At 55.4% G+C, this 15,939-nt stretch overlaps 6 protein-coding genes across 6 annotated transcripts; 4 read left to right on the top strand and 2 right to left on the bottom strand.

Moving 5' to 3' along the window:
- Positions 1-1,972: 1,972 nt before the first annotated feature.
- On the top strand, positions 1,973-2,849 carry BKA78DRAFT_354274 (uncharacterized protein; the record flags this gene model as incomplete). The annotated part of the gene is made up of 2 exons (XM_066891703.1): positions 1,973-2,772; positions 2,831-2,849. The coding sequence occupies 2 exons, from the start codon at positions 1,973-1,975 to the stop codon at positions 2,847-2,849; spliced, it is 819 nt and encodes a 272-aa protein (XP_066742598.1).
- Positions 2,850-4,645: 1,796 nt separating this feature from the next.
- BKA78DRAFT_297091 (dihydroxyacetone kinase) lies at positions 4,646-6,643 on the top strand (the record flags this gene model as incomplete). The annotated part of the gene is made up of 4 exons (XM_066886715.1): positions 4,646-4,996; positions 5,029-5,905; positions 5,958-6,092; positions 6,141-6,643. The coding sequence occupies 4 exons, from the start codon at positions 4,646-4,648 to the stop codon at positions 6,641-6,643; spliced, it is 1,866 nt and encodes a 621-aa protein (XP_066742597.1).
- A 210-nt stretch (positions 6,644-6,853) lies between these two features.
- On the bottom strand, positions 6,854-7,366 carry BKA78DRAFT_354272 (uncharacterized protein; the record flags this gene model as incomplete). Its single annotated transcript, XM_066891702.1, has 4 exons — positions 6,854-6,896; positions 6,951-7,211; positions 7,264-7,296; positions 7,347-7,366. The coding sequence occupies 4 exons, from the start codon at positions 7,364-7,366 to the stop codon at positions 6,854-6,856; spliced, it is 357 nt and encodes a 118-aa protein (XP_066742596.1).
- Positions 7,367-8,025: 659 nt separating this feature from the next.
- Positions 8,026-12,250, top strand: BKA78DRAFT_354271 (uncharacterized protein; the record flags this gene model as incomplete). The annotated part of the gene is made up of 3 exons (XM_066891701.1): positions 8,026-8,134; positions 8,187-8,340; positions 8,401-12,250. The coding sequence occupies 3 exons, from the start codon at positions 8,026-8,028 to the stop codon at positions 12,248-12,250; spliced, it is 4,113 nt and encodes a 1,370-aa protein (XP_066742595.1).
- An 873-nt stretch (positions 12,251-13,123) lies between these two features.
- BKA78DRAFT_297088 (uncharacterized protein) lies at positions 13,124-14,614 on the top strand (the record flags this gene model as incomplete). The annotated part of the gene is made up of 1 exon (XM_066886714.1): positions 13,124-14,614. One exon carries the CDS (start codon positions 13,124-13,126, stop codon positions 14,612-14,614), a length of 1,491 nt encoding a protein of 496 aa, XP_066742594.1.
- A 172-nt stretch (positions 14,615-14,786) lies between these two features.
- Positions 14,787-15,657, bottom strand: BKA78DRAFT_163295 (uncharacterized protein). Its single transcript, XM_066883138.1, has one exon. It carries the CDS (start codon positions 15,517-15,519, stop codon positions 14,959-14,961), a length of 561 nt encoding a protein of 186 aa, XP_066742593.1. The 5' UTR covers positions 15,520-15,657; the 3' UTR covers positions 14,787-14,958.
- Positions 15,658-15,939: the final 282 nt, after the last annotated feature.

The following is a 15,939-nucleotide window of genomic DNA, read 5'->3' as shown; positions in this document are numbered from 1 at the left end:
ACCCGGAAGAATTGACTTCGAGGAGCTGGAAGAGCCTAGACCTGGCCGCGCATGATCCCCAAGATCCCGATTGGATACCAATGCAGTCATTTGAACCGTGGGTTGACTTACTGACTTTGATTCTATCGTTTCAGAAGTCTTCAAGACAGCTGGATTGACGAAATAGTCCGTGCTGACAGTCTGCGTCCAATGATGTTCGAAAGGTGACCGGCACATCCCACCCCCGAATCAGATGTACCATGCACTTGGCGGAAATTCTTGTTCAAGGCATGTGAAAAAGGCACTCACAAACTTTTCCTGTCAGCGAATGCAGAATTGAGTTGGACTGATCAAGAGCTTACCAGGTTTATCAGGACTGAATGTTGCCTACACGATTAGTTGTGGGAGAAGGATACACGTTTGGTAGAATCTTGGCTCAATTGATGACTCGGATCCCGGTCAGGATGAAGTTAAACACCACGGAAGCCATATGTGCCAAGCACCTGCAGCTCAAGTACATGAGAACAATGGAAGCACCACGAACAAACACCCACTCATTGATTTTCCAGAAATCAGGACGTCTGAATCGCCACCGCGATGAACATATGCTGCTTTCCCAGAAATCTTAGCAAAATCGTCTTACGAGAAGTGGGAGAGCTGAAAACGACCTTGAGTAATCTTCTTGGGTTCATGAATACCTCGCTTCCACGTTGGACTGCACAGATATCCAAAGTTCTCGGAGCGGAAATCTCTGCCAAGCTGCCTGCCACTTGGCTTGATGCGCTTAACTAAATAAGCTCTTGCTCCCGAGAGGCAAGTGGGGCGAGGATTCCGAGTCGGCTTTGGGAGATGTCCCAGTGACTGGCCGGACCAGCTTTTCCCTTAAAGATCATGACATTGTCGAACAGGGAAGCTTGAGTTCTTGCGCGATACTGTATGCGAACAGATAATGCTTCATTAAAGATGCTTGCGCTACCCAGAAGCTGAATGCTGGTAAAGGAGCTGGAGTCTGCGATTCTGTGCTGTTCAAGCTCAAGGGAGCTGGGGTGCGAGCTCGGCCTCGCGCTCAAGCACAAGGATCTTCTCTCGAGCTACAGCTAACTAAGCTCGCAGCTCTTCGTTTTCCTCATTCAGCATGGCATTGGTCTTCCTCGCTTCGTTCCTTTCTGCCATGAGTCTCGAAATCGTGTCTTGAACCTGCAAACCTTCAGTCAGTATTTGAAAGATTGTGAGGCTTGGCTCGCAGGAGTCAACGTACATTCGGTCCAGCTTTCACAACTGACTTGGTGTATTTTTGAGGCTTTCGCATCTTGGCCATGATCCAGGGTAACCTGGGCCAGCGAATGCATTAGTGCCTGCACAGCCGTCTGACACCGTGGATCTTGGGCGGTTTCAAGACGCACTGACGGGCAATCGCTCATCGATAGCTGGGTCCTTGGTAATTCGAGAATGGTGAATTGGAGGGGGATTCGAGTGGGATGTCTGTGGTTGCGCAAGAGAGGAGGTGTGTTGGCAAGGTGAGGTCGAGGTGTAAGTGAGTTGCAGCAGCAGCAGCAGCTAAGCTGGCGGGCCGCAGAGGAAAGAGCACGGGCACCCGATAGCTCCCAGGTCACCTCTATCAGACGTCGCAAGTACCACCGTCCACCAGACCACGGCAGGCACCTCACCTGAACGCGGCAGACGCGGTCCGCATCCCGTGACGTCAGAGGTTTTGAAACAGACCACTCGACGTTTTTGTTTCCGCGGCGCCCGCTTCATGCCCGAGACAACACACAACGTGGACATCATCCGCCACCACTGCCTACCTTACTACTTCAAGACCCTGAACAAGCCATCCTTGCCGGCCTTCACCTATTGTCCAAGGTTTGTCAAACAGGTAAAGACTTTGAAGCTCACCTCCCTCACAATTCTTCCCAGATGGCCACCGCTCACTCCTCTCGAGACATCCTCTTCAATGACGCGTAAACAGGACTGAACTTCCGATATTTCCAACATGTCCTATCCGCAACATCCTCCTCCTCACTATCAGCGTCCTCGGGGAATGTCGGTGCCAACGACGGGTCTGCACGCTGCCAATCTTCCACCTCCTCCACCTGGACCACCTCCCAATCGCCGCCGCAGCAATCAGACAATATACCCGCCTCCATGGAGTAACAATCAAGCTCCTCCTCATGCCTCGTACTCGGGATACCGTCCTCCGCAGGCTCATGCTCCGCCGCCTGGCCCTCCGCCTGCGCATCATTCAGGACATGCTCACAGCCATTCACACTCTGCTCATCACCACAGCCGCGGTTACAGCGTCCCTAGCATGCCACCCGGACCGCCTCCGTCGGCTCAGCAACATGGAACGCGGCCTCGACGTCAGAGCGTTCAGAGTGGAGCGCCGCCGCCAAGCGTGGTGCCTCCGCAACAGCCCTTTCCACAATCCATTCTGAAAAACTCGCCGAGTACCAAGCGAGTGCATTTCGCAGAGAGTGTCGAGGGCCGGTCCGAAAAAGAGAATTCCGGACGCAGCAGGAGCTCGGAGGGCAAGGGCGGCGATCGCAAAGCGCGCAGCCTGCAGGACTTTCACGTCATGTTGATTTCGGCTCTGGAGGAGTTTGAAAACATGGAGGTCTCGTCAGAGCAGGAGCTTGCGCGCCGCTTGCCCAGTCTCGTGGCGTCCCGGGACGACGCTCGAATGCGAGATGCGATTGCCGAGTTCTCGCGACTGGGGGCCCAGAGGACAGGCAAGGCGCTTTTGCAGATGCTGATTGATGAATTTCGCTCGGCCTGCGAGGGAGAGATTGCAGCGTAAACGCCACCTTCTCACACCGCCAGTCTTTTGTCGCTTGTACTAACACGCTCCCAGTTCAGAGAAGCACAAGTGAGGCGACGACTAGAAGCTCGACAGGGGCCGACTTGGATAACGAAGAGACGATTTTGCTAGGTCCGTCACACCACTTCCACTTGCTATCGTGGTGTTGGAGCTAACAACCATCAGATGCCCAAAGCCGCCCAGTGCGGCCCATTGTATACCCGGGTCACGATTTGGAATGAGCGAGAAACCCACGACCGGATGAAGATACGAGAGTCAAATGGCGACACGGAGGGCTCGCCAAAAATTCTTGTACATTATACCCATTTTCTTCCCCACAGACAATGAACAAACTTTGCCTCAACTTCCCAAGCTCTTGATCAAAGTATCCAGATGGCGCGCATCGCCTCACTGACCGTGTTTGCAGTCAAAGCCAGGCGCGTAGTAAAGACAAAAACGATCGGTGCGGTTCCAGAGCGCGTTGGCGGTACGAGGCCGCGACGCGCGACGTCCATCACAACGACTCAGGCCCCCACTCACCTTTTCCCCGACTCCCCGCAGCCCCCAGGAATCGCGGTCCCCACCTTACTCCCTGCCGCAGCGGCCGGAGCGGGGCGCGCGTCGCTTTGCCGCATCCGAAGGCCCTCGAATCGGGAAGCCTGGAAATAATTATTTTTCGCAGCGGCCAGGAGCGCACAGCAGCAAACGGCGAGCGCTTAGCTAGCCTTAGCAGCGGACGATTCCCACCTACCTCTCGACCGACAGCTTGCCTGCCGACCCAACTCTATCCAATGCACCAAGCCGGAAATTTGCGCGTCTCGCGCCCAAAAATGGCCAAGGCATGGTGACTACGGTTGGGCAGCCGTGGGGTCGGTCGGTCCCAAGTCAAAAATCCAGGTCTGGTCCTTTTTCGCGTCGCTCGCTGGCTGCCAAGAATAGCGACGGGGATACCTTGCCGCGTGGTTCCAGGCGCCTGGATGGAATAGGTGGATGAATCCATGGATGGCCGAGGAGGGGCTCATGTCACTCGCAATTGTGCCGTCTTGTCTCGCCTGCGGCTCATTTTGCATGCCTGCCTGGATGGATGGATGGATGATGATGATGATGATGTCGCCACACACTGCTGAAAGTGGCAACACTGGAAAACCGGAAAAGCGACGGGACAGACAGAGCGTGAGATCTTTTGACCTTGGCTCTCGTCCGCTGACCTGAGGTGCCGCGGGGCTGGCGCTCGCTGTCGACATGGATGATAGCTGGACGTGGGGGGAGCTACCTCCGCTTGCAATGTTCCCCGCCGTCCTCCCACCTTCTGTGCATGATGCCGGCCTGCGGCACAGCCTCCAGTGTCTGGTGAGTACCACGAGGTTTGGCGCGTCGTTGCAGGGCCAGGTATAGGTGGCGCGCGAGATGAAGTGTCGGTGGTGTTAATTTCGTGAGTGTGCGCGTGAACAGCAAGCAGGGCGTCTGTTCCTGCCAGGCACGTCGCCGCCGCCGCCAGCTTGGGCGAGGAAGGTCTGACGAGCTCAACAATTCTGCCTGCGTTGTTGATCTATGTGCTGCTGCTCGCTGCTTGCCGCTTAAATTTCGAGCCATCTTGCCATTGTCGCCTCGCTTTTTCCCTCTGTGTCCTTTTTTTTCCAACAGTCAATTGCCAGTAGTCGCCAAGATGTCAGGTACGTTTGGCGGGTGAACGAACGCTCGCCCTTCCTCCGCCTTTTTTGTACCTACCCCGCTCAATTGCCTCCGCGCGCCGCCCCACTTGCGCGTCTCTCGTTACCCATTCCAGTCCGCCTCTTGACTCTCTCAGTTCTTCCACCCCAGTTCAAAGAGAGACCACAGACCGTCCTCGACTGACCGACATCCTTCGCAATGGCTAACACAGCTCCAGCCAAGCATTTCGTCCACGACCCGACGCACCTCGTCAACACCGCGCTCCTCGCAACGACTCACACCAACCCCTCGCTCGCATTCGATGCCGAGAATAAGATCGTCTATCGGCGACCATCCGCCGACCCAAAGGCCGTCCCCAGCGTCTCCATCGTCTCGGGCGGCGGCGCCGGGCACGAGCCCTCGTTTGCGGGCTTCGTTGGCGACGGCTTCTTGACGGCGGCGGTGTCGGGAACGATTTTTGCGAGTCCGAATGCCGAGCAGATTCGGCGGTGTATTTTGAGGAGGGTGCCGAGGGAGAAGGGTGTTTTGGTGGTGGTTATGAATTACACGGTGAGTGAATGTTGGGAACGGAAGCTGTGTAGCGAGAGTGCGCAGAATGGATCGACCACGTTTGGCATGACGCTGACGATGGATGTCAGGGCGATGTCCTTAACTTCGGAATGGCCGTCGAAAAGGCGCGCGCGAGCGGTATCGACGCGCAGATGGTCGTCGTCGCAGATGATGTGGGCGTAGGCCGGGAAAAAGGAGGCAAGGTCGGACGTCGCGGCATCGCCGGGACGGTGTTGGTCCAGAAGATTGCAGGCGCACTGGCAGCACAAGGAGCGTCCCTACAACAAGTCGCGGACGTTGCCCGTCTGGTCTGCGCCAACACGGCCTCTATTGGTGCATCGTTGGCACACGTTCATGTTCCCGGCCGCGCTCTTACAGGTCCCTCCGATGAGGACCTGAAGGATACCGAAGTGGAGATTGGAATGGGAATCCACAATGAAGCGGGCTCTGAGCGTCGCGAAGTGGATTTGCCGGCGCTTGTCAAGAACATGCTGGCAAAGTTGCTCGACGCTTCAGACAAGGATCGCAACTTCATCAACATCAATGGCCCGCAAGACAAGACCGTGTTGTTGGTAAACAACTTGGGTGGCGTAAGTCCGCTCGAGCTCGGTGGTGTTGTAGCAGAAGTCGTCGAGCAGCTGGACAAGGACTGGAAGATCAAGCCTCAAAGAGTCCTTTCAGGAACATTCATGACCAGCTTGAACGGTCTTGGCTTTTCCATCTCGTTGCTCAAGCTCGCAGACACCGGACTGGGCGCAGGAAAGAGTTTGCTGGAACTTCTGGATGCACCAGCAGAAGCCGTAGGTTGGGCCAATGCCGTGCGAACCAAGACGTGGGAGGAGCGCCCCGACCGGACCCTGGATCTCGAGGTGACTGGCGAAGACGCAGTGCAATCAAGCAATCTAGAATGTAAGTTTTCTACGGAGAACTCTCCAAAGCCCGAAAGCTGATCGAAATGCAGTGGACCCCGCGTTGGCACAGAAAGCGCTCGAGGCGGGCCTCAAGCAGGTAATTGCTGCAGAGCCCGACATTACCAAGTTTGACACAATTGTCGGCGACGGTGATTGTGGCATTGGATTGCGGCGCGGCGCAGAAGGTGAGACTCCAGCCTGCATCTGGCGAAAAATATACTAATTCTCGTCAGCTCTTTTGGCAATGCTTAAGCAAATCGAAACTCCTAAAGACGCGGCGGTTCTGGTCAACAACATCACCCAAGTGGTCGAAAAGGAGATGGATGGAACTTCTGGTGCAATTTACGCTATCTTCCTGAATGCGCTTGCTCACGGCCTTCGAATCCAGTCTGCCAAGTCGCCGACGGCGGTCACGGCACAAAATTGGGCCAAGGCACTCGAGACGTCCACTGAAGCTCTTTCCAAGTACACTCCTGCCAGACCGGGAGACCGCACCTTGGTAGATGCACTTTACCCTTTTGTCGAGACGATGGCCAAGACCGGAGACGTCAAGTCGGCAGCGCAGGCTGCGGAGGTCGGAGCTAAAGGAACAAAGGGAATGAAGGCAAGTCTGGGACGAACGGTCTACGTTGGGACCGAAGGATGGCAAGACGTCCCAGACCCGGGCGCGCACGGATTGAGCCAGTTTTTGAGCGGTTTGGCGAGTGGGTTTGGCGGCTCTGTTCCGCATATTTAGAATCCACCGTCTAGTCGAAGCCGAGTAATGTAGCCGTGGAATCAACGTACATTGACGATTGGTCAATCGGGATCGAGCATGAGATGGCGAGTGCCCGGGTCGTAGATCAAATCGTGATTTTGGTATCCGATACTACCAACGCCGTGCCAGAAGTTGTGCCCACACCCAATGCCGTTTGAACAAACCCATGGATATCCCCGAGGGATGCATTTAGCTGAGAAGAACGAGAATCACGTTGTCGCCGCGCAGGAACCTGTGGAAGCCTAGTCAGTGGATGCGACAGCACGGCTGGAAGTAGCAGGCTCACATTTTGCTCACAAACCTGTCCTTGTTCACCATACGCACGCCCGGCTTTCCGGTACCAGTCTTTGGGTTCTCGGCCCACATCTCCTTGACGTTCTCGAGAAGCATGTTGCAATGGCGGTCGAAGGCCTTGACGCGCGCGAGCAGCTTGCGGTTGTTGCGGAGCGAAATGAGGACTTGGTTGTGCTGGCGCACGGCGGTCTGCAGGATGGAGAGCGGGCCTTGCTGGAACTCGTATTCTTCGACCTGGGCGATCTCATACTCACTGCGGTTGGGTTAGTATGGCGGTGGTAGAGGGGAACAGCGTGGAGACGTACGTGAGTTGATCGCGGGACTTGGCCATGAGCTCCCTGTGACAGGTTAGAGGGTCAATCTGAGCCAGGCGCGTGGGATAGCTCACTGAATCTTTGCGTCGGCCATGGTGATGATGTGGTCGTAAGAGGGCTTCGCAAGGCTTGAGGGTACGGGATGGATGGGCTCGTGAATTGATGAACTGAGGAATGCGATGATGCTCTATCGGAGTCTGCGATATGTTGTTCCGGAACGCGAAACACCAGCCACAGTGGACCTGCCATAGTGTGGCTGGTGGTGCCGCGAGCCACTCCCGTCGCGTCTGGCCAATCAACGCGTGTGGCCCTGGTCGTGTTTTCAAAGGAGGAAGCCTCCCGCCCGCGTCTGGCCAATCAGGGCCCGTGCTTTCGACCATGCATCGTCATGGCGGCACCACCCACGTTGACGTTTCTGTGCCAATTGAAAGTCGTCCCAAGTCTTGAACGCTCTTTTCGTTCTTCAAATCAGCTGTATTCGTATTCTGGTGTTGTCATTGATCGTTAAATCTTTTGACGCTGGCGAGGAACGCGTTGTGGCTGCAGCGCTTCGCGTTCTGCAAAGTCGGTTGAGCTGGGGCCCTATCAAACACACGCGCGCCAGCCCTCTTGAACATCGACTTGAGGCGCGACACGGTCACCCGTCACCTCACCCACCTTTCCTTAAAGCGTCGATCTTCCCAGCCCAACCATCCTTCTCCACACCTACCGTCTTCCACTTCCCAACGTGGATGCATCCCATCTTGGTCCAACATGTCCTCCCCCTTCACCTACGGGGAGCCGTCGCCTCGCTACGTGCCGGCTGCGGTAGACGACCAAGATGAGGACCCGGCCGCTGGCATACAAAAGCGCGTCATGCGTGGTGAGCTGCTTTGCTCCAAGTCTGTCTTGCAATTCAACTAACACTTCACCAGTCAAAGTACTCTACACGTTTGACGATTCCCACAAAACATACTGCCTCGCCCGCCTTCCCAACGCGTTAAATATCCCAACGGTCCTGGTCGACGATGACACGCAGGTGGGCGTCATTGAACTCCGCACTTGTGTCGAGGCATTGGTCTCCTCCAGGTACGCGTCAAAGCTCGTGAGCGGCATTTGCTCTCCCCTTTGCTGATGCGTTACATCTAGTCCGGAACTCGTTGCAAGGCTCGGCCAGGATTACACGGTATACGCGTACGACTACTCTGAATATGAGACGCCTCTTGTCGGTCAAGGCATGCTTTCCTGGATCCTCTCTACCGCCTCTTCAAACTCGGACGCGCCTTCGAACACGCAAAAGACAATGGTTACGGGAAAAGTACGCGAAAATATTCTGGGTCTGTTTAGCGGTGGGATCAAGGAGACGTTGGAGGTCAAGTTGAAACTCGTGCCCGTGCCTACGTTTCTTCAGAGCGACTACATCGAGACCATGGAAAAGTACCGGAGTCTTGGCCAGTCTCTCCCGGAAGGATTCGACCACAGCGCTTGGATGAACTTTCTCAAGACCAACCCCGATATCAACACCATCACCGCACACCTCCAGAGCACACCATTCCCACAGTCCATGGCTCTTCAACGTGTAAATCCTGGTGGCGTAGAGTCTCTGCATCAGATGTTGAGTCAAAACGCGTCGCCACACGAGGAAAGGCGAGGAAGTCAGCTGCCAGCGCAACCAATGAGTCAAAGCCGTCAAGGCAGCAGAGCGTGCAGCCCCGCTACCAGCGTTAGGTCTGCTGTGGCTTTCCAGCAACCTCCCAGGGACCACTCCCGGCCAACCTCCAGTGCATCCCACACCAGCGAGCGTCCATTCTTACAACCATCATTCGCTCAGCCCGCATCGGATCCAAGCTACGGACAGAATCGCAATCAAGAGTTGGAACATGAAGAATGTCCGCCAAGGAAAAGAGCGCGAGTCGTGCAGGCGGATTGGCGCGGAAAGTCTCAGTTTGGTCCAAAAGCTGACACACTTCGCATCACGGCGAGCACTGCCGCCTCTGTCCGTGTCCACAAACCAACCCCCATCCACATGACCACCGAAGGCCTAGGAGATTCTCTAGAACCACCACAACGCCCACCGACTCCTCGACCAACCGATTTCTCTGGAGCGCGAGCCCGTGCATCCATGAACGTTAGCTCCCTCCGTAGAGAGTCTTCGCTCGGGAGCCTGCCCAACGGACAGCGCGGGCCTTGCTCAGAGACCGGAATGGCTTCAGAGGATGATCAGATGGCTGATGCAGAGGATTCTCCTGCCGAGTTCCCATCATCACCACCCATCTGCCCGCGCAATCACGATTCCCCGGCACCTTCTAGTCCAGGGTTGCCAACTTTCCCTTGCACCGATGATTCTGGCTTCATGAGCGGCTCAGTTCTGGATTCGGAGGCCGCTATTGAGAATAGACAGTACCACAGAGCACCGCACCCAACTTCCGAAGCTCCAACGGTCATCGCTTCGGATCAGTGGAAGATGGAGACGCCAGGTCCTCCTGAGATGCTGCCGACGCGAGTTGGACGGCGTCAGCCACATTACAAGCATCAACGCAAAGCTGAAGAAGCCGCTGCTGCTGCCGCCGCTCATGCCGCTTCGTCGGACGGCGAGGTGGTCTTGAAGAAAGCGGAGACGCGAGGTAGAAAGCGTAACGATACGAAGAAACCTCCTCCACCTCCTACTCAGCATAAGCTCGCCCCCTTGCCGGCAGCTCCTCCGCTGCAGCACCAACGAGGACCAGTCTCGAGCCCACCACGGGGACCGATCTCCCATCCTAGGCCGATGAGTGTTCCTGTGCAGTCTCCTGTTCTTGCAGCGTGGCAAACGCAACCATCATCACAACCCAGAGTAGAGTCTCCGAAACCGACTCCATTACAGCTGCCTCCAGTCCAACATCAACCACAACCGCAGCCTATCAATCAAAAACACGTCCAGCCCGTTCAGATGATGGTACCGCCGCCCACGCAAGACCTACCACAATCTCAGCCTGTCCAAACGCCTACCTTTCCGGCCACCAGTCCTCCCGTGGATCAGGGTCCTCCAGTTTTAACGAATCCAACGGCTGCGCGCATTGATTCAGGTCCCGCCGCAAACGCTGCTCCAAAGCCAACGAAACCGCCGAAACAGAAGAAGCTCCCTCGATCTCAGACCTGGACTGCTGGCTCTGTGACAGGAAATCAGGATGGCGAGGCCTCTGGTCCTGTCATTGTTCCTGATCCCCATTCCCGACCAGCGTCCCCCGCAGGCAGCGTTCTTCGCAGTGGCTCTGGTGCCAAGCGCAAGAAGGCGATTGAGGACAGGCTTCGGGAAAGTCTTGCAGAGGGCAAGATGCCAGACTTTTGTGCAGTTTGCGGAGAGATCAAGACGCCCACTTGGCGCAAAGCGTTCTTCAAAGTGGTCGAGGGAACACCAGAAAACATTGTGACGTCGCTTGAAGAGACGGGCGCCGTTGCTGGCTACGAGGTCATGGTGCCTGGACCAGACGAAGAGAACGCGGCGCCCAAGTACAAGTTGTACAAGAGGTCTTTGAACAACGAGGACAAGGCTAACAACGATTACACACCGATGATGCTGTGCAACCCTTGTGGATTACACTTTGCGAAGGCGGGCACGATGCGACCCCCCGAGAGATGGGCACCCAAAACCAAGGAGAGCAAACGCGGCAGGCCCCGAAAGCGGGCTGCAACGAAGAAGGATCCGTGTGCTTCGGACGCCATGCAAGAGCCAATGTCGGGTCTCTACACTGATCCTGCTTACCCCAGCGACATGATGGATTGGGCCCAGCAAGATGAATCGGGACAAGCGGGCACACCACCGGAAGAGTCATCGCGCGAAACCTCGGAACCACAGGAAGCTGGAAAGAGAAGTCAAGAGCAAGTTTTGGAGCACGAAGGAGCCCAAGATGGCCGGGAAGCGCGTCCTGCCAAAAGGCAAAGGGCGGCTAGTTGGCAGCCTCTGGATGGCAAGATTGGATTGCAGGCGCCTCAAGGAAGCCGAACCAACCGGTCGCTGGGGCGTGAATTCTGTTCAAGTCCTCCACCGATGATGGGATCGCAGGAGTCTCCAATCAATATCGACGAAGATTCGCCGTCGGAAAGACTAAACACCAGGCGCTTGCTATTTCCATCTCCTCGCAAGGACGGTCAATTCAAGTCTCTTGACGATGGGTTCCAGGAGAAGGGCAAAGGCAACGCCGTGCGTACCATTGGTCAGAAAGCTCCTGGTCAGAAATCCCCTCCCCTTGGTTCAGGGCATGCTGCCAATGCTCAGGATAAAGAAAACATGCCGCCCCCCGGCGATGAAGACAACAGCTTCGCGCATCTCTTCGAGGAGGGCTGCAACAGTGGCGCAGTCTCGGTGTCGGCAACTCCAGCAGGTCGCTCTGGTCAAGACTTGTTGAAAACTCCGGGTTCAAAAGGAAGTCGTGCAGCGTTGACACCTAAGGGGTCGTCGGCGCGCAAAACGATAGCGGACTTTCTCAATCTGACGCCGTCCAAGACGAACAAGACGCCAAAGAGCAACGGTACACCGTTTTCGACATCGTTCCAGGAGTTTTTCAAATCACCCGGATCTGCTACACGCAATCTCAACTGGCTCAGTTCGCCAGGCACAGCGCGTCTGCTGGAAATGAGCGAGTTTGACGTCGACATGTTTCCGACATCGGACTTTCCTCTTCCAAGCTCACCATCGCATGCAAACAATGGATTCAACTTTTCGCTTTACGAGGATCCAATGACGTCCTCGAACACGCTGGACAATTTCTGGTTCACGGCGGGAGAGAACGGGCTGCAGATAACCAACGGAGAGCAGGGCGCAGAGGTTGACTACAACGCACGGCTCGAGGATTTCACGAACATTGTAGACGAGGTGATGAGGTCGGGAAACGATGCGACTCCACAAGAGAAAGCGCAGACTCCGACCGGGGAAAAGGAGGCGCAAAGCGGAGAAGTGGCCGCATCGCCAGAGAACGAGGAGGTGGCCTTGGTGGGAGTAGAAGCACCGGCTAAAGCTTGAGAGAAGCGGAACAGGGAAAGGAAATGGGCAAAAAGGGATTGAGTTTTACGTAGCATAGCGAGGCGCTGGGGAACCATTAAATGTGTTTATTCGATAGGGGAGGTCATGACGGCGCAACGACTAGTACCTGACGGTAGCCACGTAGTTGGAGCAATGAGAAAGCAATAATGCAGGACGATGTTGTTCAACATTTCTGCCCCTGGCAAGACGAGACACGAGGGGTAAGACCAAGGGCAGGGCCAAACGAAACAAGCCGGGCCGGCCAACGCCTTGGACGCCGTCGGCCGCTGTGCCTCAGCCTCACATTGAGAAGCGGAAGTCGTTGCAACCCCCGCGCCTGCCAGCCAGCCTTGCACACCTACCTCCGGCTGCTGCTTGCCAAGCTCCGCTTCTCTCAGCCTCCGACACGACTCAGGTCCCTCAGTCTGTCACCCTTTCTGTTGCAAACATCAAGTCCGCAATCAACTGCGGCTCTTTTGTATCTGCGCTGCTGTCTGTCGTCGCCCTACTTCTACGCCTTGCGCGGTCCTTTCCTGTCCTGTCCTGCGCTGCCTAGTCCTCGACACCACCCTACACACTCCTTAACCAACCCGCGGATTCCACAATCACGGACCTCGTTGCTCTGCTCCCTGCTCAACACGCCAACACCCTGCCGCCCTTCCAAACATCTCCCGTCGGCTCTCGTCGTGTCAGCTCAGGTCCTAGCTTGCAGCAACCCGTGCCTGACCTTTGTTCCGTTGCACCGCCCTCTCTACCTCAAGGCACATTTAAAACCCGGGGCCGAGTGGGGTATTTCGACCTGCTGTCTTCCGTCGCCCATCTTTGTCCAGCTTGGGTATTCCCCAAGAACCCAACTTCACAACTGCTGTCACGATGGGATCCGCACGCCGTCCTCCTCCCGACTCGGAGGGCATCACTCCGCCGCCCAAGAAGGCGAAACTCACCATCTCGACACCAAACATTCCGGCGGTGAAACCTCCGAGGTCCAAAGACAACAAGCAGAAGCAAAGAGCCGGTCGCAGCATCGTGACGCGATCCAAGGCTGCTCTCATGCGGGCGCAGTTCCCATTCCTCCGTCTACCTGCCGAGTTGCGCAACATCGTCTACGAATTCACCCTCGACTTTGACGGAGTCCAGGACGTGGTGAACAAGCACTACGAAGCTCACATCACTGATGACGGCTACATTCCCTGGTCTGATCTCTACACTCCAGCTATCCTCTTGGTCAACAAACAAATATACCGTGAAGCACGATTTGTCCTTCACCGCCAGGTCCTCACAATCCCGCACTCGACCACGCCCAACGCCGACATCACCGACGTCATCAGTCGCCCACTGCTGCAAAAGCTGCGCAAGGTCAACATTACGCGCGATCTGAGCCATGGCGAAAACCACGTCTGGTGCGACATGCTCGAATATTTCCAACTCATCAAATCTGCCGTTGGAATTTGGGACGAGCAGCACCACCTGCAGGAGCTCACGATTGACCTGCACGCTGATGTTGTCCTTACACACTTGGATGTCTGCCCGGCAAGTGGACACTGCTACTTTCTCGATGAGATCAAAATGCTGGTGGAGGCGATCACGACGCTGCGCGGTATCAAGAAGGTCCACATCGGCGGCTTCCTCGCTCCGCATGCCAAAAATGCGCTGGAACTCATGTCCCTGCCACCGGCATATCTTCTGAAGGCTCCTGCAAAGGTGCGCCAACGCATCATTGGCTACGTCCTTGACTGGAACGATGCCAACAGCGCGCTCGTGAATGCCAATCGATCGATTGATGGTCCGGATCCAGAACGTCTCACACGAATGGCGCCTCCGCTCACCACTCCGTCGCTACTCCTGACGAATAAACAGCTGCTGAAAGAAGCAGACAGGTATCTCAAGGATCGCCCGTTCACCATATCGGCACCGCCTCCACGGTCTACGGCGCCTGGAACCAAGATTGATAACTTCATTGCCAAGTACACTTTACAACATGTGGAGCACTTGCGCCTGGACATCCACAGCCATGGGTCGTACAACACCCTACAAGACTGGAAATACCTCATCTCAGAGCTTGCCGATCGTCTCAAGTTCCGTCACTCGCTGCGCACTCTACACATCAACGTCATGGACGGCGAGTGGGCCCGAGACGAAGTCAACAAGGCTACTGACAGGCCACCCTGCTCTGAGGACTACTACGGCCTCAATGTCTTGGGCAACATTTCGTCACAGCGCATGGTCGAAAAGAAGCTGAACCGTCTGTCGTGGGAGGGACGCGTTGACGAATCGACGATGAAGCTCCTACAGACCAAGCTGGAGGCTGATGACCCCTCTGACGACGACTTTGACGACCCCGAGCAGATAATCCTGGAATTTTGAACAGTCTACGGGATAGCAGCGGGCACAAATTACATCAGATGGCAATCACGGAATGCTACCAATGGTGGCTGGAGCAAACACCCCAACAGCAGTCCTCTTCCTGCTGCTTTACACCCTTCGCTTCCGAAACAGACCTTTCCGACAATCAGATGGCTAGCATCATCTTTGCCTGCCCATCTTATGACTTTTCTTCAATGGACAGACTTTTTCAGTCGACAGGACGACCAACATTAGCATCCTGTTTTCTTTCCTCGCTTCTACACTGCTTTTGTAATTCTAGCGTGATATGTCCCTGTTTTCTTCTTCCTCTTTTTCTTTCTGCAGGCTCACCTCTACAGCCACAGTCACAGGCACTGGCATCGGATGGGTTGCTTCATTTTCCCTTGCACATTGCACATGTACTTGCATCTTTTGCATGATATCCCCACCAGTCGTCTCCCGAGCCACGAGCGTCTTTTCTTTCTAGCAAGCCAAACAGACGGGCGGGCGGTTCGGCAAGCGGTAGAAACAATGTCGGGCTTGGCTCCTTTCTTCATTTCTTCCTCTCCAATTGCGAATTCCCCCTTTTCATTGTATGGTACCCTTCTTGCCAATGGCCTCTTTTTTTGCAAATTGTATTTATGGGTTTGGTAGGTTATCGGTGGCATAGGGCTCGATCGGTATGGACTAGGTATGGATGGATGGGATGGCAAGGATACGGCAAGGGCTCTTCTTCTTCTCCTACTTCTTCTGCTTCTTTCACTTCTCCCCAGACACAGACTTTCGAGCGATGAGGTTTGCAGTGCTATGGAGGCGGAAGGCACAGAGGCTGGGGGAGGTAGGGAATGGTATGGAATGGTATATGATAACCTTTGATGGCAGCCGTGGACTTGCAAGCAGACATAGGCGCATGCATGGCATGGCATGGCACTAGAGCTGCTACTACATGAAATCAGATTGCTTCAACTCTCCACTTTCTTCGTGTCTGTCTACATGGAATGAGATTGCTCCAACTCTTGGCTTCCTCCGCGTCTATTCGATTACCCAACGTGCCGAAACAGCGGGCGAGAAGCAATTCATGGATCATGGCATTGGCAGAGATGGACGCGTAGGCGCATCCATCATCTCTCCTCCCTCCCCTCTCACATCACGAACGAAGAGCATGGTCCCTCTTCTGCGAAATCAACCCAACACAATTTCCATTCAACTCGATCCAATTCCATCTGCAACAACATTACAAGAGTAGGTACATGCAGTAGAAATACATATACAAGTGACTGGCCATGGTGGCAGTGGGGTGGCAGTGGTACTGTGGCAAACGACAAAAAGATGACACAACAACGCAT

This window comes from Phyllosticta capitalensis (assembly GCF_038381095.1).
Source record: "Phyllosticta capitalensis strain CBS 128856 chromosome Unknown BKA78scaffold_7, whole genome shotgun sequence".
Taxonomy (NCBI): domain Eukaryota; kingdom Fungi; phylum Ascomycota; class Dothideomycetes; order Botryosphaeriales; family Phyllostictaceae; genus Phyllosticta; species Phyllosticta capitalensis.
Note: the sequence above shows the minus strand (reverse complement) of the source record. Positions and strands in the feature narration are given on the sequence as shown.

Bases quoted from the DNA above. Each gene is read 5' to 3' on its own strand.
- BKA78DRAFT_163295 (XM_066883138.1), bottom strand. From the start codon at position 15,519: ATGCCATGCCATGCATGCGCCTATGTCTGCTTGCAAGTCCACGGCTGC.